Source organism: Somniosus microcephalus, chromosome 4 (genome assembly GCF_052327205.1).
Source record: "Somniosus microcephalus isolate GS21.2 chromosome 4, FLI_Smic_1.0, whole genome shotgun sequence".
Lineage (NCBI taxonomy): Eukaryota > Metazoa > Chordata > Chondrichthyes > Squaliformes > Somniosidae > Somniosus > Somniosus microcephalus.
In genome coordinates this window covers 141310574-141334230 of record NC_140990.1, presented here as the reverse complement: position 1 = coordinate 141334230, position 23657 = coordinate 141310574, and the positions used below count along the sequence as shown (strand labels likewise).

Here is a 23657-nt window from a genome sequence, read left to right as displayed (position 1 = left end):
ACGTCATCGGTGCTGGCGCAGCGCTACCGGCTAACGCCGATGTTAGGGACCGACTGAATTTCGGGCGCTAAAAAACTTCGGGCGCAAACCACTCTATAGCCAATAAGTGGGCGCAAACACGACTGCATTTCTAGGCCTCAATGTTTTCAAGGGGGAACTGGATAGGCACTTGAGCGAAACAAACTTGCCGGGCTACAGGGATAGAGTGGGGGAATGGGACTGACTTGATTGCACTACAGAGAGCCGGCACGGACTCGATGGGCAGAACGGCCTCTTTGTTTGCCATTATGTCTCTATGGCTCGATGAAATTGTCCCTTTAAACAGACACAAAGACTCTCTCCCTTTAAACAGACACAGGGACACTGCCACTTTAAACAGACGCTGTCCCTTTAAACAGACACAGAGACACTGTCCCTTTAAACAGAGACAGAGACACTGTCCCTTTACACAGACACAGAGACACTGCCCCTTTAAACAGACACAGAGACACTGCCCCTTTAAACAGGCAGAGAAATATATCGCCGATCCTTCATCGTCGATGGGTTAAAATCCTAGAACTCACTCCCTAACAGCACTGTGGAAGTACCTTCGCCACACAGACTGCAGCGGTTCAAGCAGGCGGCTCACCACCACCTTCTCAAGGGCAATTAGGGATGGGCAATAAATGCTGGCCTTGTCAACGACGCCCACATCCCATAAACAAATTAAACAAAATGTAAGTGTTGCCCTAAAACGGGCACTTGTTGCGATGATTGTTGTTTGTTAACTGTGGGGCAATCCAGTCTCACCCTTGTTGGTCCATCAAAAAGACCCAATGACTGAGGATCGGTTTTGATTCGCAGCGTATTTTCCACTCAATCCCATCCGACTGGACAAGATGCTGCCTCTCAATCAGCACGGACACCCATCGGGCGAGAACATTGCTGACGGCACTGGTCACAGGGATTTAATTAAAACTGAGATTTGATTGGTCAACGCACGATTCGAGTCCCGTATAAAGCAGAGCTGCGGGCTGAAGAGCTATAAACACAGAAGTGAACGGTGTTCGGCGAGGTTTGACATGTTGGTATTTGCGGTCCACCTGATGCTTTTTGGAAGTAGTTTCTGGGGTTACAGAAAAGGAAGTTTTAGTGAGCGGGAGATTGTTTCATTCTCTCTGACCTCAGTTTGTTTTCCTTCTGTCTTTAGTTGGGAACCCAAAAGTTTTGGGTTGAATCTGGAGTGGTTTCTGTGCCGATGCTGTTTGAGATAGTTGCTGTAATTTTGTATTAATTATTTATAGGCCACAGGTTAACCGGCGTTTGGTTTTCCAGGTCTTGGGGTGGACTCCTGGTCTCGGCAGCTTGTTTCTTTCTGATTTAGGCTAAGGCTTTTTTGTAAGCTGCTTGGCCGGGAATGCAGCGCCGCAATCATAAGAGCATAAATAGGACCAGAAATAGGCCACTTGGCCCCTCGAGCTTGCTCCGTCATCATTTCTGAGCTTGCTTCACTGAGCTTCCTTCACACTGTCCTCCTATTTACTGACACATTACCGTGTCCTCAAGATATGTTAATGGTCATTCCTAACTGAGCTGATTGTCTCCTTCTGACGCAGATTAAATCTGTCATTCGGTGTAAAACTAGCAGATATGGAGAGTGGTGCCAAAATCAATTTACCTTGTAAATGTTGGCGATGTGGAGTTCCAAAGGCTGTGGTGAGCCCTATGATTGAACGGGAAGAACTCTGCGATTCCGGTAAGTTGCTTTTTCTTTCTACTCACTCGGTCTCTGAAATCCAGATGTTTGGGAGATCCGTGATTTAGCGGCTGAGTCTGGAGAAGGTTCACTCGGTGACCTGGATGTTTAATGTCTCCTGACTATTAGAACGATCTCTTTTCTAATGGTGTTAAGAATCTTGAGAAACTTTCATGTAGCACCTTTCATGACCTCGGGACGTCCCAAAGCGCCTTGCACCCAATGAAGACATTAAGTAGTTGCTTAAGTTTTGATGTGAGCATGGAGATTAATCTCAGTCCAGATCTAATGGATTGCCCCACACCTTTCCACTGTCTGTAATCTTAATCTGGGTTTCTAGAGATGAGCTAGATGTAAGTAGAATTTTTACCATGCCAGTTAGGTGTTGGAGGGGCCCTTGCTCTCGAGAGCTGTGATGGTGACACTGGGCTGCAGGCCTGGGGTAGTTTCAGGCTCCAGTTCACTTGCTGGACCTTAACGGTTTTTTAAATTTGGAAAATACTTTACAAACTACTGTTTGCGGATATCTTAAGGTATTGTAGTACTTAATTTTTAATCAAACTGGTTCAAAGACGAATTAAAACAAATTAAACCTGGTCAATCCACAACACTTGGTCATGAAATGGGCAGAGTTTAAGGCCCAATTTACTGATCAACTTGTGTCGAGCTGTGGTTCAACTGGTTGCACCCACACCTGAAGGTTATAGGTTAATTCCCACGACAGACACTTGAGCAGAGAAAACTCTCTAGGCTGACACTCCAGTGCAGGACTGAGGGAGTGCTGCATTGGCTGGAGGGTCAGATGTTCAACCAAGCCCTGTCTGCTCTCGGAGATGTAAAAGATTCTGACACTAATTCAAAGAGCAGGAGTTCTCCCTGGTGTCTTGGGCAATATTTACCCCTCAATCAGCATCACTAAAGCAGATTATTTGGACACTACCTCATTGTGGGAGCTTGCTGTGCACAAATTAGCTGCTGTTTCTAACAGTACAAGACTGGAGCTAATACTAAATGTAGCAAAGGGGGAATTTAACATCAGCTGTGGCTCAGTTGATAGCACACGCCTGAGTCAGTTTGTGGGTTCAAGTCCTGCTCCAAATTGCTGTTTGTGGGAGTTTGCCGTGTGCAAATTGGCTGCTGTTTCCCACACTACAACAGTGACTCCTTCAGAAGTACTACTTTGGCTGTAAAGTGTTCATTGAGATCGTGGCTGATCTGTGACCTAACTCATACCTGCCTTTGCCCCTTATCCCCTAATACATTTGGTTAACAAATCTTAGACTGAGTTAAATTTAACATTTGAGCTAGCATCAATTGTTACTTGTGAACGAGAGTTCCCAACTTCTACTGCACTCTACACTCTACTGTCATCTGAGTAATGTTTCACTTTTTACACCGAACCTGGTACTGCTGGGTTAGACACTTTTTTTTTTTTTTTTTTTTTTTTCTTTTTTTTTTCCGGATCCAGTTCCTGCGGGACCTGGACCGCGGCTCCCCCTTCTACTCGCTGGAAGAAAGACAGGGGGTCTGTAAGCAGCTCTTGGGGCTGATGACGGATCTCTGGTATCGGATGCGGAGGGAATCAGCGTGGAGGCCCTTGCCTATTGTGTTACAGTCACGGATCCCGCTGACTTGCGGAGGATGCGGGAATGCCAGCAGATTTACTCGGACGTGTCCTCCGCCAAGATCAACTGGGAGAAATGTTCTGGACTCCTGGTGGGTCAGTGGCAGGTGGACTCCCTGCCAGAAGAGTTCAGGTCCTTCGCCTGGAGCACAACGCACCTCCTCTCTTTGGGAGTCTACCTTAGCCCTGTCGAGGACGCCTGGCCAGTGAACTGGCAAGAGCTGGAGGCCAAAGTCACTGCTCGCCTAGGATGCTGGACAGGACTGCTCCGAGTGTTGTCCTACAGGGGTCGAGTGCTGGTCATAAACCAGCTGGTGGCCGCCATGTTGTGGTATGGGTTGGTCACTTTGATCCCTCCCCCTTCGTTTGTCGCCAAGATGCTGAAGAAGCTCCTCGACGTCTTCTGGGACAAAAGGAAGCACTGGGACTATGCTGCAGATCTGAGTCTTCCACTTAGGGAGGGCGGCCAGGTGCTAGTGTGTTCGCACCCACGACTGCAGGTTTGGTGGCTAGCGGAGCACAGGGCTGTGCCTGGTAAGGTGAGTAGAGTCGGGGACCTGCTCGATGGCGGAGGAGCGGGCTGGATGGCGCCGGAGGAGCTGGTGTGGAGCCCGTCTTTGGCTAATGTCCGGCTTGCGGTCAAAGCCATCGAGTCGGTGAAAGTGGCACTGGGCCCCTACTCCACTAGGTGTATCGTGGTGGCTCAAGCACATGGGGTGATCCCGTCCGAGCTTTCCCCCGTTCGGACGGACTTCCTCATCGGTGCCCGGCACCACACAACTTGAGCCGTCTCCAGGAAATACCCTCCGTGTCTCTTCATTCAGCGTGGAGTTGTTCCCTGTATGGGCTGCTCCTGCACACTCTCCACTTTGCCATCTTTGCCTGCCGTCTTGCCATCCGGCGGAGGTCCCCAATGGAGGGCTCTCTATGCGGGAGTCCACCCTTGTTCTATTGGGGACTTGGCCTGGAGGGTGTTGCACGGAGAAGTCCCGTGCAATATGGTTTTAAATAGGTTCACGGACTCCCAGGCCGCCTGCATTTTCTGCGGCCTGGAGGAGTCAATGTTTCACATCTACACTGAGGTTCCAGCCCCTCTTTCACTATTTGAAGGGGCTGCTCCTCGATTTTGGGCTGCACTTCAGTCCCACGCTCTTGATCTAGGGTCACCCAGTGCGGAGGGGAGCGGGCAGGTTGGAGGACCTCCTTTTTGTAGGACTGGGCCTGGCCAAGAGAGCCATTAATTGGTCCAGGCAGCGGGCGGTTGAGGGGGTCGTTCAGCCCAATTGCCTGCCTCTTCTGTGGCCATGTTTGCGCCCGGGTGGCCGAGATGGAGCACGAGGTGTCACCAGCAAGCTTGAGTACTTCTGCGACCCGGGGGGGGGGGGGGGGGGGGCTGGAGTGCATTATCAACCTGTACAACCAAATTCTAATTTAATTTGTAAAGTTTTATTAATTTTACAGACAATTTGTTTAAGCACGCAATCAAGAGTAGACACGCTTTCGATGTGAAGTTTGCTTTTCAAACTTTGCCCCGCCTCTGTCGGTGACTTGGCCATCCACGTGGGCCACTCGAGTGATCTTTCCAAACCAGGAGCTCGGGGGTCTGGGCTCACTAGCCCAGACCAGACTGAGTTCAACGTACTGCTGTGAACAGACCGAGTCCCGGAGTGTGGTCAACTTGTCACGGGGACCGAACCCAGTGCCCGCCGCGCACTCTAGGCTAGAAGTTCCCGGAGGATTATAACCGGCTGGGTTAGAATGAAATGTCATCCTTAGCTCGAGGGGCTTGGGAGGGGATGAAGAACTATTCTGACTCGGGTTATTGTCTCTAACGCTGGGCTGGGATCCCTTTAAAACATATGACGCAAGATGTGTCTCTCCTAGAATCCTGTTAAAGCGCAGCTTCTGCTTTCGTGACCGACAACCTGCGATGCCCCGGGAGCGCCCGCCGTTTAAATCTAATATCGAGTTAGGAATGGGTCTGTTTGGTGCTTGTATACCGGCTCCTAAAATCAAGCGAACCCGAGCGAGTGATTTCCAAGGTTTGGGGGCTGAGGATTTACCCCGTTCCTAGATTAATCGCTCGCCCTCTGTACAGGGAAGGGGTGTGGATTCCTCCTCCGGGGAGTGTTTCTTGTGGGGTCGGGGGCTAAATCCAGACTCTGAACAGGCCCTGGACTCGGATCCTGGAGTTTGTGTAAATGTGGCTCTAGACTGCCTCAGTATGCCGGTTTGGCCTCATTTTAGGAGCTCTGACCGCCCCCACCACCTAAACTCCTGCCTCTCCTCCTGTCTCTGCAGAGGGCGGAGCGTCGAGCGCTGGAATCCCCACCACTCCCCCGAACACGGTAAATTCGCTGGCGGCCAGGAGACGGTCCACCGATGGCCAACTGTCCGCTGCTGAGGGTCCGGCCCAGCCTCGGGGGTAAGTAACGCCGAGTCTCCCTCAAACTCCAGTGGCGGAGTCCTGTAGATTTGCCGTGTCACCATTCAGCCTCGCCGTTGGCCGCAAAGACCAGGCTGAACGTGAGGAATGAGTTTGGGTTTCCAGGATCTCTAGACCCTGCCTGATACTATCCGGCTTGTCTGTGCTCCCTCTCCGCCGACCGGTGACTACCGAAGGATTGGTGATTAGCTTCGTTGAGTTGGTGTTCGAACTGGTTTCAACGTGGATTTTAGGGGGGATTGTTGCCACCAGGAATGTAACCTAACAGCAATTTTAAAAAGCAGACTGTCCAGGGTAGTAATATCTGGATTATCCCCAGTGCCACGCGCTATTGAGCAGAAATGGGAGGTGAATGAATGGCTAGAGACATGGTGCAGGAGGGAGGTCTATCGATCCCTGGAACATTGGGACCAGTTCTGCGGCGGAAGGGACCTGTTCAAGAAGGCTGGCTGGCACCAGAACAAAGCTGGGACCAATACTTGTGGACAGGTTAGTCAATGTTGGGAGGGTTTAAACTAATTCGGCAGTATGGTTGGGCACCAATATTGTATTTATAAAGTAGAAATGTACACAACTGAGTTCTAGTTAGAAATACAGAATTGGGTGGGACCATGAAGTCCAAGCTAGGTTTGGAGTGCCCATGTGAATGCACGGTTTGCTTAAGGTTGGCGAGCTGCAGGCGCAAAAAAACACGAATATGTGGCGTTAACGGAAACTGGCTCAAATGTGAAGATTGGATGCTTCATATCCTGGTTCCAAAGTCTTCAGGCGAGATGGGGAGGGGAACAAACACGAGTGGTAGAAGTTTTGATTGAGGAAAATATTCTAAATGTCCTTGAGGGATCAACGGCAGAGTCTTGGTTTCTCAACTACAATCAACGTGGAGATATTGGGCTACTTGGTGTATTTTATAGGCCATTAATTGGTGAGATACATGGGCAGAGTTTTCAAAAACTAGAGATGCATGAACGATAGTGATAATGGGAGACTTTAACTCCCTCTATGGAATGAGGCAGTGATTTTTCAAGGAGGTAATTCGGGTGTGTTCAGGAGAAGTTTATTAGCCAAAGAGGAAAGGAGGCATTGCTGGATCTAGTCCTGGGGAACGAACTTGATCACTTGATGAATGTAACATTTGGAGAGCATCTCGAAGATTTATCATCGTATGGTAAGATTTAGCCTAGTTATGGAGGGCTATTTTCAATGAATTTAGCAGGATCAGGACAAGGTAAATTGGAGTTGCAAGACTTGAAGTCAGACATGGCAAACGGTGAAGGTGAAACCAGTCGACTGCAACAGGACATAGGAAACTAGCAGACAAGTGGCAGATGGAATTTAACAGTGAAGTGTAAGGTGATGCATTTTGGCAGAAGGAACGCAGATGCAATATACACTTGACACAAAGTGTGGAGGGACAGAGTTAGTGTGCTTAGGCCCCTGAAAGTGGCAGGACATTGAGTGGTTAGCAAAGCATATGGGATCTTGGGCTTCATAGAGGTATTGAGTATAAAAGTAAAGTTATGCTGAACTTTTATAAAGCGCTGGTTAAGCCACAATGGAACTATTGCGTCCAGTTCTGGTCACCACACTTTAGGAAGGATGTGAAAGTCCTTAAGGGTACAGACGCGATTTAACATTGGTTCCAGGGATGAGTAATTGCAGTTAACTGGATAGTGAAGCTGAGGTGGTGGTTCTTGGAGCAGAGGAGGCTAATAGGCTGTTTGATAGTGTTTAACAATGAAGGGCTTAGAAAAAGAATCATCTTCCAATGGCTGAAGGGTAGCTCACGAGGGCACAGATTTAAGGTGATTGGCAAAAGAACCAGAGGCGACATGAGAAATTCTTACGAGTGGTTAGTATTTGGAATGCACTGCCTGCTAGGATGGTGGATGCCGATTGAACAGTAGCCTTAAATAGAATTGGATAAATACTTGTAGGGATAATATTGCATGGATATGGAGGAGTGGGACTAACTGGACTGCACGACGAAAGAACAGGCGCAGACTCTCTAACTCTTTGGATATCGTGACTCGGCCTTGCTCTGGCGGCTCCTCACTTTACAGTTCACTGGCTGCAAGTGGAACGGTCAGCTCGATGCTGTTTGAAGATTCGCCTTGTTAATTCAACCTGGTTACATCCCGGGGGCTGCGGTTCATTGAGCCGCTTTAAAATATGACCAGAAATCGGCTGGCTTCCCGCACCTGCCCAATTTGGTCTCCTTTGAGAACTGGCTGGTCTTGGTCGTAATTTCTCCCACCGCCAGTTGCTCATATCTAGACTTCACCAGTAATTTGTTCGGTAAATAAAGCTAGAGTTCCTTTCCAGAATAGTGGCCGATTCACCAGGTAGTTAACGCCCACAGTCAGGACTAACTGAATATGGTATTCATAACCAACAGGTTTCACTTGGTTCCATATAATGCTTCCTTATTGCAGCTGGTCTCCCTCTGATAGATGATTGGATGTTAAATGAATCGCTCTCTTCCGGCAGGATTGCTGCAGTCCAACAATCGGGAGGTGATCGCGGTCACGTGGTGGTGGTCCCCTGGCGCCCCAAGCTGACTCAGCCTCTAACTCCCACAGTTCTCAAGTAAGTTGCAAACACGTCGGTCCGAACTGGGCTTGTTCCTTCAGTGTCCAGCTTCCCCATGACTTAGGGCGGCGCATTTTAACCAAGAGAATCAGTGGGATAAATGCGTGGCTCCTGTTGCAACTGTTCTTTCTCACGGTCGCGGTTCTGATAATAATAATTCAACTTTATTGTCATTGTACAATGCACAAGTACATGAACAACGAAATGTGATCTTGCAAGCTCCCATGAGTCCAGTACAAATAACATTAACATTAAACGTAAATAGCACCGTCCTGGGAGAAGCAAAGCCGCTGCGTCTGTGCGCGCCGCCATTCCATTTCCACCATTCCTCCTGTCCGACAATCTTCAGCCCAACGCCCGGGCCTGCTCACCAGCCGCCCCTCCCGGGGCTCCTTCCGTGACCTTCTCTCCAAACGCCCCTCGGGGCTCCTTCCGTGACCTTCTGCACCTGGTCTTCCCTGATGGTCACTCCTCCAGGTACTAACCAGGCCTGGCTTTGCTTAGACTTCCAAGCCTTGACCAGTGACCCTGTCCCTAGTCCCAGGAACAGGGCTTGTCTTGTTTCCCTTGCCAATAGTTGGGCTACAGCTAGATCACGGTATAGTTTTGGGGTCACCGTTAAAGGAAATGTGATTGCGCTAGAGACGGTCCAAGGGAGATTTACGAGGATGTTGACGGGGCTGGAGCACTTTAGCAATGAGGAATAATTGGATGGGCTGGGGTTGTTTTCTCTGGAAAAGATTTAATTGTGGTGTATAAACTGAGGGGTCTAGATAATGGATAGGACGGACCTATTTCAGTTGGAGGTCAATAACCAATGGGAACAGATTGAAAGTCTTTAGAGAAGGATTAGAGTTTAGAAATTTTCACCGAGGGTGGTGGGGCCAGAGACCCTCATTTCATAGGTACTTGGATATGCAGTGTAGTAACCTGTAAGGATAGGGATCGAAAGTGGGATTAGACTAGCTGTCTATTTCGACCGGCCCATTACATGATGGGACGAATGGCATCCTTCTGTACGTAAACTTCCAATTGTGATTTCCACCAATCCCGATTCACCACATTGAGCCTCTATCTGCTGTTGTCACCCGTGTTAACTGCTCCCCTGTCAAATCAAACCTCGAGTTTCGGATTTGCCTCGGCTACATCCGGACTAGTTAGTTAAATTCATGCCGCCCAAAAGTCGGTGTCCGGATATTGCATTTTGAGACCTGTGTAAATTCTAAATTCACGCCGCTTCTTGCAGTGATTCCCTGGGTTAAACGCACCACTTGATGATTAAAACCGATCGCAGCTTAATGCCTTAGTCTGGACCTGATTTCTACCGTTTCAGCGGAGTGTTGGACCATCCGGTGTCCCCGCTATCCATTTAGAGTAAGAGGTGGGGATGGGGAATGGCTCTAGTGTAGTGTCACCTCTGAATGGTCTTGTAAATCGGATTCTGAGGCGTTGGCTCCGTGTCTGTTGTCCGTGCTTGAGGCTCAAACGCCTGCAGTTCAATTATCTAACCAGGAACTCGCGACCCTCCAGTGACTCTGGGGCCGAGGGGAAGTAGGACTAGAAGTGACCATTGCAGACCTGGTGATTTTTGAAATTCGGATCCAGATTAACTATCGCAGCCCCGCTAATGCGTGACCTCTGCTAAGGACGTCTACAAGACTCCGAGCTGGTCTCGCTCACCCCGAAGGTTTGAGCCTTCACTCGTTCCTGGAGGATATTTTCCCTCCGAATAACCTGAACGTAAACAGCCCGAGACCCAGCTAGAGGATGATCACCAGCTGACTCATGACGAAGTGAAGCCCTCTCGTTCAGGTCCTGGCACCTGTCCCAATTCATAGAAACATAGAAGATAGGAGAAGGAGTAGGCCATTCGGCCCTTCGAGCCTGTTCCGCCATTCAACGAGATCATGGCTGATCATCCAAACCCTAGCACCCGGTCCCTACACCGACAGCCATCCCACACAAGCCCTATTCCCCGTAACCCCACGTATTTAATCCCCCCTAACACTAAGGGCCAATTTTTTTTTTTTATCATGGCCAATCAACCTAAGCCGCACATCTTTGGACTGTGGGAGGAAACCAGAGCACCCGGAGGAAACCCATGCAAACACGGAGAATGTGCAAACTCCACACAGTCACCCGAGGCCGGATTCAAACCCGGGTCCCTGGCACTGAGGCAACGGGGCTAACCACTATGCCACCGTGCTGCCTCCTTGTAAATTTACTGGGGTTGGGGTGCAAATTGAACATGACTTTTCTTAGGAATTCGCCAATTTTGTGGGGGGAGGCAGGGAGGAGTCGGCTGCAGCTCAGTTGGGAGCACCCTCGCCTGAGTCAGCAGGTTGTGGTTTCAAGTCTGACTACAGAAACCAGAACAATAATTTCGGCTGACACCAGTGCAGTACTGAGTGCTGCACTGTTGGTGGTGCTCGCCTTTCGGATGAACCATTAAACCGAGGCCACGTCTGTTCTCGGGTGAACGTAAAATCCCCCATGGCACTAATTCGAGAAGCCGCAGCAAGTTATCCGCGGTGTGCTGGCCAATATTCAATCAACGTCAGTAAAACCGAATATCTGGTCTGTTTTTGGGAGCTTCCTGTGTGCAAATTGGCTGGCACCTTTCCTACATTACAACAGTGGCTACATTTCAAATTTCTAAAGCGTTTTTGGAATTGTGGTCGTGATGAGATATATATAAAAGCAAATCTTAAAAGATGCTTTATGCTTGCTTTCTCTTTGGGAGCGCTTGAATTGTGTTGGTGTGAATCAGGTTCATGGAATAGACTGTCTAGTTCGTAGTGTTGGCCAGACTGAACTAACTGCCAACTCTGCTTTTCTGGGTGAACTAACTGCATCTGTGCTTCCCTTTACCCACTAGGCGGTCCAGGAGCCATGTATACTGGAGGCCAATGAGCTCGGAGGAGCGGGAAATGTCGACAATCGCTCGATTACAAAAGGAGACGGCAGAGCACAGGCTGCTCAACGAAGCAGTGATGCCTCTCGCGATTGCTGGCACAGGTAAACTGGCTGACTACACATGGCTGATCTGGAAGAGATTCCACGTACCTTTTTGTAGGGAGGTGTCTATATCCAATGTTGGAGCGATGGACATCAAGATTCATTAATGCTATTTCGTGAGGATGGCTTTAGCTAGTCCACAGGCTCTTTGTAATCACCTGAACTATGGGGAGAAGGGTAGTTTGTATGGGGTGCGTAGGTTGTACTGCCTTCTAAAGTAATTCCGATTCTGTTTCTCTAGAGTCGAGTTCAATTTGATTCCCAACATTGTCCATTTCTAAAACTCATCTTTCATGATTGCCCCTGTCGGCAGTTTCAACTGAGAGGCTGTTCTACAAGGGAAAGACCAATTCCATCAGTTAGTTGATCCGAGGCTGACGATCAATATTTAACACAGCGGCTGAGGCTAATAATTGGGTCCGTTTGAAGGTGGCCGCCTTTGATCTGCTGATATTGGAGCCACCAGTAGTCTGCATCTGTATTGTCTCTTCCACTTGAGGGAAGACTTTCCAGCAGGATGGTCTGGCACCACATCCCTACTGAGCATCCCAGGGATGGATAGCGCTGAATGTGTCAGAGTGGCATTTATTCCTTCTCGGGTCCCGGATCATTCTTCCAGTGCCGATACATAAGGCAGTAGCCAAACGACACAGCTCCATTCTGCCTTGGACTTTTAACTCCAGTTCACTTCAGCTGCTTCCGTGTTGGGTTGTGTCCATCTCCACATTTGCTTAGGGATCCTGGTGAGGACTTCAGAATATGACCAATCCAGGTCCATCTTTTCTGGCTAGTGGCATGCAGTAAATTGGGGCCATTGGATCATGATCAACCCAATTTCTATTTGGAGAAATGATCTTCCACGAGAAAACATGGGGTGGGGGCTCCCACTGCATCAATGGCCTCCAGGATCTTGCCCAAGTGGTTGTGTTTGTGAGACGGCTCTATGCAGGAGCGGGCCCATCACGGAGTCTCCTCATTGCCATATTCCAGTGTGGTGCTGCTGACATTTCAAGTGGTGGTTCTCTCGATGATGGCGAGTGAATTGTTGTCGTTGATGTTCTGCCAGAGTCCAGCAACTCTGCCCCAAGGGCTGAGACTGTCCTGGGCCTTACTCAGCACCGCAATAGATGGCCCATTCACGTTCTAGGAGAACTTGAATATTGTCCTTGTGCCCTTCTGAGCTGCGTCACTTCAAACGCCCTTTTAATTCTGAAATGGTTCCCCTTGCTCTGCTGATGTATCTAGTTTTACACAATGTTTCTTGCTGCTCGCCTCCACTTGCACTGCAGAAACCCCTTCAGCTCCTGCTGTGGACTTTCAGTTAATAGGGATTCAGTGACAATCCTGTAACTTTTAGATTTTTTGAGGTGACTGAAGTGATAGCTCAAGTGGGCAGTAGGGAGACCTATGATGGGATGCGCCCAAATTTCCAATCTGCATGGAAGATTACACATGACAGACTATTGGTTGACTTAAGCGATTCAGGGGTTATATTAGGTTGTGGCGCAAAGGCCATTCGGCCCAACCGAATGTATGTTCCACTCGAGCCTACTCCTGCTTTTCCTCCATTAACTCTATCAGCATAACCCTCTCTTCCCTTTTCCCTCATGTTTGTCTAGCCTCCCCTGAAATGCATCCATACTGTTCGCTTCAACCACTCCATGGTACCGAGTTCCACATTCTCACCACTCTCTGGGTAAAGAAGTTTCTCCTTAATTCCCCCATTTGATGTCTTGGTGACTATCTTTCATTGATGGCCTCTTCCCCGCAAGTGGATTCATTCACTCTGTATCCACTAACCTTTCAATATTTTAAAGACTTCCTATTAGATTGCCACTCGGCCTTCTCTTCAGCCTGTTCGTCCTTTCCTGACAGGTATACCCTCGCATTTCTGGCATCATCCTTGTAAATCTTCTCTGCACCCTTTTCAGTGCCTCATATCCTTTTTATAATATGGTGACGAATTGTACGCAGTGCTCAAGTGTGGTCTAACCAAGGTTCGATACAAATTTGGCATAACATCACCAGTTTTCAATACTTTCCCTCTAGAAATAAACCCTAGTTTGCATTTTTATGGCCTCATTAGCCTGTGTCCCTACTTTTAGCAATTTGTATATTTGTACGGAGATCCCTTTGTACCTCTGCCCAGACGCTCAACCTGAAAACTAAGTGACATTTCTGTTCTTGCTACCAAAACCTAATGCCTCTATCTGTTAAATTCATTTGCCAATTATATGCCCATTCTGCAGGTTTATTCATGTCCTCTTGTAATTTGTTGCAGTCCTCAGTATTCACTATCCACCCCCTACCCACCCAATTTGGTGGTTAGCTGCAGATTTCGGAATTGTTTTTGATTCCAAAGTCTACATTGTGAACAGCAGTGGTTCAAGCACTGGTCCTTGTGGAACACCACTACCCACCTTCTGCCACTGTGAATAACTACCCTTTACCCCCCACTTTCTGTTATGAAGCCAGCTAGCTATCAACCTGCTACTTGTCCCCTGACTGTGCATTCTCTGACCTTGTTCATCAGTCTGTTATGTAGTACCTTATCGAAGGCCTTTTGCAAATCTAGATAAATTACATCGTCTACTTTCCCTGTTACTACTTCCAAAAATGCAGCTGAGGTTGATCAAGCAGACTTTCCCTTTCGAAATCGATATTGACCATTTATTTTGACTTCTGTTCTGTTTTCTCCTTTAGTAGGGATTCCATTATTTTTCCTACCACCGATGTAAAGCTGACTAGTCTATAGTTCCCTAGACATGTTCTTCTGCCTTCTTAAATATAGATATTTTAGCTAACCGCCAGTCATCTGGCACCACCACTTTAACAAATTACTAAATATGTAGTAATGCCTCTGCTACCGTCCCTAGGTTATTTTAAAATGTGATGTAATCCATTCGGACCAGGGTTTTGAGTTTTTAGTTTATTTAATATGTCAATGCATTTATTTCATTTCTAATCTCCTTCCAGCGTCATGTCCACTTGTTCCATCTCCCTGGTAAAGACGGAAGCAAAGTAATTATTTATTTCTGCCATCTCTATTGCTGCCTGTGGTATTATCCTGCCCATCCCTTAGTGGCCATATTACAATGCCAACCTTCCTTTTCTAACTTGTCTAACATTTTACTATTGTTTCAGGCAGCATCTGTGGAGAGAGAAACAGTTAATGGTTTCAGGTCGATGACCCTTCGGCAGAACTGGAAAAAGCTGGAGATGGAGAGGTTTTTAAGCAAGTGGAGGGGGAGGATCGAACAAAGGGAAGGTCTGATGGGATGGAAGGCAGGAGAGATTAAGAGATGGTGCATGGCAAAAGAAGATGGCATTCTGAAGGGACCATCCCTCTGCAACACCCTGGTCCACTCCTCTATCACCCCTTCCCCTTTGCCCAGCAGCTTCCCATGCAAGTGGAGCAGATGCAGTACATGCACTTATACCGCTCACTGTCCAGGGCCCCAAACACTCCTTCCAGGTGAAAGTGAATAACTTGTAATTCAGTAAACTGAATTCGCTGCTTGTGATGCAGTCTCCTCTACATTCAGGAGACCAAATGCAGATTGGGTGAATGCTTTGCAGAACACCTCCATTCAGCACGTAAACGTGATCCCGAGCATCCGGTCGCTTGTCACTTTAATTTCTCCTCCGCTCCCACTCGGGCCTCACTGTCCTTGGCCTCTTGCACTGTTCCAATGAAGCTCAGCGTAAGCTCCTGGAACAGCACCACCTCTTTCGATTAGGCACTTTACAGCCTTCTGGACTCCACATCGAGTTCAACAATTTCAGACCATAACCTCTGCCCCTATCTTTTTTCCATTTATTTTTTCCTCACATGGCAAGTGTCTTTCATTCTGCCAGTGCCATTTACACTTCATCTACAGCCATCTTTTATTTCTTGTCCCATTACCATCTCCTTTTGCCTTGCACCATCTATTAATCTCTCCTGCCTTCCATCCTAACACAAGCTCTTCCTTTTGTTCTTTCCTTCCCCCCCCCCACCAGCCCCCTCCCTTCCTTGCCCCTACAATTGCTTAAAAACCTGTTCCATCTCTGGCTTTTTCCAGTTCTGACGAAGGGTCATCGACCTGAAACGATAACTGTTTCTCTCTCCACAAATGCTGCCTGGCCTGCATATTTCCACCATTTTCTGTATTTCAAATTTTCAGCACCTGCAGTATTTTGCTTTTTGTATTACTATTGTTTTAAGTTCCTTAATTTAATTTCATAGTTCCTCTTTGCATTCCTAATTGAGGCTTGACTTCTCTCCTAATCTCTTCGTATTCTCCCCTTGCTGTCCATGTACTTAATGTATGCCTCTTTACACTCATTTCTCTTGTGGCGTTATTCCTCCATGGTGTCTCATTCGTATTTAGTTTGTGTTTAGCAAAATCTAGAGAATGCAAGCTTGGGTTAAGGATACCGTGGGCACTTGCTAGTCAGGGAGAGGGTCAAAGATAAGCATCGGGTCTTGTGGGCAGACTGGGGAACGCCTGATGCCTTTCCCATCTTGAGTTGATCTACAGGAAGAAATTGGATTCATCAAGTCAATGTAAAAATGATATTTATAGCTAAACCTGGGACCGAGTAAAGAGGTGCTTGTATGAAAAACCGAAGGGAGTTTGGATGGAGCGGTGTCTGTTAATTAACTATCAGTAGTGTGGAAATGGCGAATGACTATTGGGTCTTTGAGCCTACTGAGCGATCCGATGCCTTTCTCAATCTTCGTGCTCTCCTCTCAGGTCAGAACATGAGGATTTCCGTCCCGCTCACCAGGCCGATCAATGTCCAGTTCTACACAAACAGGCCAGCCGAAGGTCACCGGGAGTCCGGATCAGACCCAGAGTGCAAACTGTCGCACTTCATCAAGGATCTCCGCAAGTACCCGCCCTCGGTGAGTGATGAACACCGAGAACCACGGTAACATTTAACGCTGAGAGGAATACTAAGATACCTTGAACCGTTTCTCATTAAAAGCCCTGATGGCTACATAAACAGGAGCAGGCTATTTAGCCCCTCGCACCTGATCTGCCAAGTGAGATCATGGCTGATCTGTGACCTAACTGCATATACATGCTTTTGCCCCATATCCCTCAATACCTTTGGCTAGCAATCTATCAATCTTGGATTTAAAATGAACAATTGATCCCAGCATCAATTGCCGTTTACAAAAGTTCCAAACTTCTAACACTATTTTTATGTCGAAGCGTTTACTAACTTCACCCCTGAGAGGTCTGGTGCTAACAGTCTATGTCCCCTAGTCCTAGACTTTCCAACCAGCGGAAATAGTTTCTCTATCTGCCCTCAGTTCAATTTAATATCTCTAACTTGACCAAATCCTCTTCACCTAAGTTCTAGCTAATATAATATCTCCTCGTAATTTAAGTCTTGGCGATCAGGTATCGTTCTGGTAAACCTACGCTGCACTCCCTCCCAAGGCCAGGCCAATATATCCTTCCTAAGGTGCGGTGCCCAGAACTGCGCTCAGTTCTCCAGGTGGAGACTAACCAGGGCTTTGTCTAAGAGTAGCATAACTTCTGCCTCTTTTCCCCCTTGTTCAATCCTCGATATAAGACCAGCATTCCCTTAGCTTTTTTTAACGATCTATGTACATGGTGGGGGGCGGGTGCTTTTTAGGCCTCGACTATTACTAGCTTTTCACCATTTGGCAAGTAGTCTGATCTATCCTTCTGTCCAAAGGTGGATGACCTCACACTTGCTTTGAAATCCATTTGCCACAGTTTTGCCCATTCGTTTAATCTCTATCTTTTGTAATTTTATGCTTCCATCTGCACTGCTCACAGTGCTACCTATCTTCTTCATCGTCAAGCTTGGATATGCGCCTTTCTATCCCATCAGTTAGTTAACAAATACTGTGCAAGTTTGCGGACAAAATATTCATGTGGGACACCGCTAGTTACATCCTGCCAATTATCTCTACTGTCTCCTGCCGCTCAGCCAATTTCCTAACCAGGTCAATGATTTGCCTTTAATTCCATGAGCTTGAACCTTCAGCTAACAGTCTTAGGAACTTATCGCGAGCCTTATGGAATTCCATAGACCCTCCTCCGACTACACCTCCATCAGGCATGATCTGCCTTTCACAAATCCATGTTGGCTGTATGATCGGCTGCAAGTTTTCAAATGTTTGGTCTCTATCCTTAGACTCTAGTATTTTCACAACAGGTGTTAGGCTAACTGCGCTCTCATTCCTGGTTTCACACTCCTTGAATAGCAAGTGACATGTAGTTTTCCCACGAAAGGAATGGTTGTTGAATCGAGAAAAATGTGGAACATGATAGTTGCGGCATCTGGCATGTTCTCACTCCTTTAAATCCCTGGGATGGGAGCCATATGGTCCGGGGATGTGTCACTTAGTGCCATTCATTGCTTCATTACTGTTAGTGTTTGCTTTCATTGAGTCCACATTTCCTTAATGTCTGGCATGTTGTCGTCTTCCATTATAAATAGTCATTATGAAACATGGCCACATTTCCTCTCTTACAGTATCAGTTACTGATTTTCAAGGGGGGTGCACATTGCTCACGACCACCTTTTTCCTAATATAAACTTAAACAATTGCAAGTTTCGTGCCATACTGAGCATCCGCAGATAAAGTCCATGCTGTAATTGAGTACAAGGAAATGGCAGACATGCGAAATAGTGAGTAAGAGGAAACAGTGTAGAATTAATAGAATTTTTAAATCCGTGAGAAAATTGTAACGGGGGGGGGGGGGGGGGAGGGCATCAAAGGTGAAGATTGACGATCTTCCACGACATATTAGTGGTAGTGACTGAGCATTAGGACAACGGAGGCAGCATGGCATTGTAAAGGGTAATTGATTTGCCTATTTTTCTTGGTCACGTGGTAAATCGCTTATTTAAATGGCAAATTAATTTAAAGGAGTTGGTGCATCTTGGTAAGGAAATGATGAGGCCACAATCATTGGTAAACAAGAATTGAAATGAAGTAGAGGAGGAAATGTCTCTAGGAACAGATTCACAAATCCAAAGTAGCGACAGCAAGGCCGGGTTAAGAACCCCGACAAACCAAAGCCTGGGGTTTACTAGAAGACAGTAATTGAAAAGCAGAAGTTGTAGTTCATTTTTATGGGACTTCCTGAACTGTAAACGTGATCTCTCTCTATCTATCTATTTTGAAGAGACACGGGGGAAGGACCATCCATGTAATGTTTTGCACCATCGGGAAAGACTAACGGGCTGGGGCTCTGAGGTGACCTGATGGAAGTCTCTAGTTATGCGGGGCTTTAGGGGAAAAACTAGACCGATTGTGTCTGCTTGTGGGGAATCCAAAACTAGGTCATAAAATGGTCCAGAATTAAACCGAATAACAATTCAAGAGGAGCTACTTGGTGGATAGAAAGTGGAACTGGATACCACGGGGGTAGCTGAGGCAAATAGCATAGATGCATTTAAGGAGCAGCTACATTAACACAAAGTAAAATGAATACAAGGTTCTACCCATGGAGCTGATTAACTAGGGTGGAAGGACGCTCTTGTGTAGCTTACAGCAGTTGGACAGAGCGGCTGTTACTGTGCTGGGGATTCTATGTAATTCTACGGATGTTATTTATATGGACTTCAGAAGGCATTAGTTTACGGTTTCATGAAATAGACTATTGGCATAAATAAAAGCACATGGAAAAGGAGGCAACCATTCGACATTGGTAAGCAATTGGTTAGCAGGCAGTAGGGCTACTGGACATTTACTCCAATTGGCAGGTTGTGACTGGTGGTTCCCCTAGGGAATCCGTACTAGGGCCTCGGCTTTTCACTTTCAATGAGTTGAATGAAGGAATAGATTTCCATATATCCAAGTCTGAGAGCGAGTTGGATGGCGCAGTTAGTAGTGTAGGTGGGAGCAGCAATTTTCAAAAAGCCACTGATAAGTGATCGAGCAAAACTGTGGCCAGATGGCGTTTAATGTAGGGAAGTGAGGTGACCCACTTTAGACCCTGAGGAACTTGGATCCGAGTATTTTTATAAATGGTCAGCTAGGAACTGAAGGAGTAGTGATTGAGAGGCACATGAGCAAATCATTAAACTAGTGGACAACTACAAAATAACTTTACAAGGCTAGTGAGATGTTGGGCTTATTCGCGTGAAGGCCGGCAGTGGAAGTACTTGGTTGTACAGAGCTCTGTTTGGACCACCTCTGGAGTACTTGGTTCAGTTCTAGGCAACGCGCCTCGGGAAGGATGCATTGGCCTTGGAGGTGCAAGACATTGTATGCACTTGTCAATCTTGGGATTGAGAATGGAGTAGGATCAAGAGATTGAGATTCTGCACTGGCGTAGGATAGATATTGAGATTCTGCACTAACGATACTGTCATTCCAGGCACTCTCACCCAGAGGATGCACGGTGTCGAGACCGTTCAACATGTCTTGCCCCAGGAAAAGGGAGTGCGACAATGCATCTGTCGGGCAGTATATCTCGATGGCCGAGTACATTGACGCGCTTGAACATCGAACACAAGCGAGAGGCCGCAAGCGGGCCAGGCGCCAAGAGACACCAGGTACTAGAGTCGGCTCTTCTCCCGGCCATTCTCGGAGGCCCTGTATCTTCACCTTCTCCGCGCTCTCTGCCCATAATCTTCAATTCGTAAACATTGAAATGAGAACCGATTTAAACATTGATCCCCCACCAACTCGAAACAGCCCCCCCCCCCCCCCCAAAACACTGGCCTGTTCGAGCATCTCTGGACACGCCCAACTCTCAGGCCAACCAGAATAAGGCTGGTACTCTAGGACCAGGGCCCACGGCGGGACTGTGCCTATTGAAAAATGGCTTGAGGCCCACATTTCTTCAGGTATTTTTGGGAGAGGCCTCGGCAACTCCGGGCTGGATTTGAATCTAACCCCAGAGGTAAACGGCCAGCGTCTGAGCTGAGACACTCTGCAAACTAATGGCTGTCGGCTCTGGACATTGAGAGCCGAGAATCTCGTTTGTTTCACAACAGGACCCTGGGGATTGGAGTCTCGTTCCCTGACGGGTTATTAAAGGGGCGTCGGGGAGATGGATGGCCCGCACTCTTCCTCATTGTCAATCTGCTCTAATTGTGCCGCACCCACCAATTAATGTACAACTTGCAGTTTGTAGCCTCATAGTGGACGGGTAAAGGGCAGCTTGTTCAAACTGGACTGAAATAACGGGAGGGCGCGAGTAACCATCAAACGCTGGATTTGTATCCCTTCTCCCAGCGGGCGTTGGGACACATGAACGGGAAGATCCCAGGTCTTGGTGACTGACTCGGTCTATCGCAAGGGGACCAGGCGAGGTGTCCGGGACACAAACTATTCAAGGGGGGCCGGGGTGAGTCCAGCTGGCCAGAAGTCACTGTCTTGAGACTGAAATCCGCGTTTCTCTCTCTCCCTCTGAACTTTACAGATGAACAAGGCGGGTTGAGGCTAAAGGGAGACTGGAAACCGGAGTCAGTGAGCAGTGGAGAGCCGGAATGTCCTGATCAGTGTGTACGTTTGTCGTTGCTCAGTCCGGTCTTATCCAAGGGCCTCTGAAACCTCTTCCATGTTTTAGTATTACTACTGCCGCCGTTATAATCCCCAACTTGCGATCACTGAATGATTCCGTTCCGGTTTAGTGTCTCGTCAAAACCCAACCGGGCAGCGGAACTGTTTTCTAAGCTGGAATTTTGAAAACGGGCCAGCGCCCGAGAGCTAACATTGTGCCCGATGCTTAATTCTCCGTTCCACGTGGGATCTCAGCGGATCAGTGTGAAATTTTACTCATTCTTCAGACCGATCCGCTGGCGCTCACCCGGCCGATTTGATCAGTCGCTGACTTTATTGGATAAGAAATGTCTAACATTGTTTGATTAGTGATGCACGAGTCTCTAATCTTTATGATTTGCTCTTCCTGATCCCCAGAGGGGAAATCTTTCCCATCCCCAAACCTCCTTCTCCTCCTTTCCCTGTATCTGGTTTCGAAGATGCTGATGACCGTTATTGCGGTCCCAGGGGAGCCGGGCAGCAAGTGGCCAGGGATTGTCAAACTTGGTAATTGTATGGATGTGATTTTAATGTTTAACTTGCTACTTGTTTGTACTTAATAAAGATCTTCGACATAAGGTTCTGGTCTGCGGTCCTTGTGTTTGGATCTTAAACAGCCGAGCTTATTCAGGGTGAAGTGGGAAATTCGCTGCCACAGGAATAGCAAATAAGACTAGGCCGGAGCCGGGTAAACTCGGTTAGATCTTGTTGTATTGCGGATATGCGGTGGTGCATCAACAGATTTCGGGAAATGTCCAGTTCTGGTATAATGTGATTGATTTTTTTTTTCTGCCCCTCTTCCTTTCCTGCTGACCTGGCCTCATCAGGCCGCTCCTCCTGTTCACGGACACGCACTACTGGCAATGGAGGCCCAGCAGATTCACCCAGTTTAGTGGGCTGACTCCGGACTCGGGTCCCCAGTCCCAGCACGGTCAGTGTTCAATATTGAATCAGTCTGAACCGCTGCTACCACCTGCCTTTAACCCTTAATAACCAAAAGCATTATAACCGAGTGTTTGACCTCGCCCTGCCACACCCGCTCTTTGTTCTCTTCTACATGTTGCCTTGGCAACATCATCCAAAAGACAATGGGCCTGATTTCACAGAGCTATGACAGCGTGCGTATGGCGTCATATCGCCCCACGAGTTCCAGCTTTCCACATGCTATGGTGCCCATCCGCTAGAAATTCACTTGCGCTGGCGCTGGGTTGGACATTTGCCCAGCAAAAACACGAAACCCTAACGCCTCCTTTCAACCGCATAAGGCATAAATAAATGTTAAATACAAATTTTATAACTGGTTAACCATTCACTTACATGTAAAATTAGGTGAAAGTTCCTGGTTAAAAATGTTTAATTCTTTAATGTTTAAATGGTAATTAATTTTGAATCTGATTTACTTTATTTTAATGTGTAATTGTATTTTTGGTGATTTTCTATTCTGTAGGTGAGGGATCCCTACGCGAATGGAATCTCCATGAGCCCAACGGGAATCCCCCTTTGTCATTGGTTGGCCTATCCCAGGGACGCTTGCGACCCGCCTGGGCTCCGTGGGCCTTTATGCAGGCGGATCCCTGCCGGCGCAGGACCGCCAGATTCAATTTCGTTAAATGTGCCAGTCTCGCATTGACCCTGACAGTACACAACGGTATTCCTCGAACCCTCCTGACTGAGCTGTCGCGCTGCTTGTCTGACATCAAGCATATGCTTAAACATTATTCTTGAATTACTGGCCAGATTGACGCCCCAATCTGCGGTTACCAACCCACCATCACTCCCTCTGAGGGCGGTCGGAATGAGGCGGAAGCAGACCGTTCGCAATCTCGACTCTTTATTTGACTTCCATTTATATGGCGCCTTCCGCTACCTCGAGACATTCTAAAAGCGCTTTTGAACTGTTTTATTGTAGAAAATGCTGCAGCCAATTTTCGCTCCGCAATGTGATAATTGCAAAATAATCCGTAAGTGATCTTGACCGATAAATATTGGCCAGGACACCGGGGATAACTCCCTCGTTCTTCAAAATAGTGCCATGGGAGCAGTTACATACACCTGAGAGCGGACGTCGCCTCAGTTTAACGGCACCTCCGACAGTGCAGCAATGCCTCAGTCCTGCACTGGATTGTCGGCCTAGATTTGAACCCACAACGTTTTGACTATCCTAACTCGCAGCAAGTCCTTTTCATTCATAACTCCTGTGATCTCTGACCTACATTGGGTCCCGGTCTGGCAACGCCATGATTTTAAATTTTCACCCTTTTTTATAAAAAAAAACAAAAATCCCCTCCACCCCCCCCCCTACTGGTCTATTGTGCACCCAATTTTCATACTTGGGCAACTGAAGGCAGGGCCGCCAATTGCGGAAGCTCTGGAACACCCTCCCTAAACCCCTCCACCTTTCTGGTTATTTCTCAGTTGAAACGGCTCTGTAAAACTTACCTTTGACCAAGCTTTTGTCAGGTGTCCTAATATTTCTGTGGCTCGAAGTTAAATTGTTTGGTACCACTCCTGTGAAGCACCTTGGATGTTTTAATGTTAGGGGCGCTATATAAATGCAAATTGTTTTGACTTTAATGGCATTTGGGTCTCCTTATTTAAGGAAGGATATACTTGTATTGGAGGCAGTTCAGAGAAGGTTCACTGATTTCCTGAGTTGAAGGGGTTGTCTTATGAGAAAGTTAAGCAGGTTGGGCCTATACTCATTGGAGTTTAGAAG

At 47.5% G+C, this 23657-nt stretch overlaps 1 protein-coding gene across 1 annotated transcript; it reads left to right on the top strand.

Annotated features, from left to right (window-relative positions):
- The first annotated feature begins 1014 nt into the window (after window positions 1–1014).
- LOC147119858 (targeting protein for Xklp2-like) lies at window positions 1015–23515 on the top strand. Its single transcript, XM_085985282.1, has 8 exons — window positions 1015–1063; window positions 1596–1735; window positions 5661–5784; window positions 8296–8394; window positions 11276–11415; window positions 16155–16306; window positions 19773–19950; window positions 22389–23515. The coding sequence occupies exons 2-8, from the start codon at window positions 1630–1632 to the stop codon at window positions 22664–22666; spliced, it is 1077 nt and encodes a 358-aa protein (XP_085841408.1). The 5' UTR covers window positions 1015–1063; window positions 1596–1629; the 3' UTR covers window positions 22667–23515.
- Window positions 23516–23657: the final 142 nt, after the last annotated feature.

Bases quoted from the DNA above. Each gene is read 5' to 3' on its own strand.
- LOC147119858 (XM_085985282.1), top strand. From the start codon at position 1,630: ATGGAGAGTGGTGCCAAAATCAATTTACCTTGTAAATGTTGGCGATGT. The intron at 1,736-5,660 runs GTAAGTTGCTTT...CTGTCTCTGCAG, and splicing joins GGAAGAACTCTGCGATTCCG to AGGGCGGAGCGTCGAGCGCT. The intron at 11,416-16,154 runs GTAAACTGGCTG...CTCTCCTCTCAG, and splicing joins TCTCGCGATTGCTGGCACAG to GTCAGAACATGAGGATTTCC.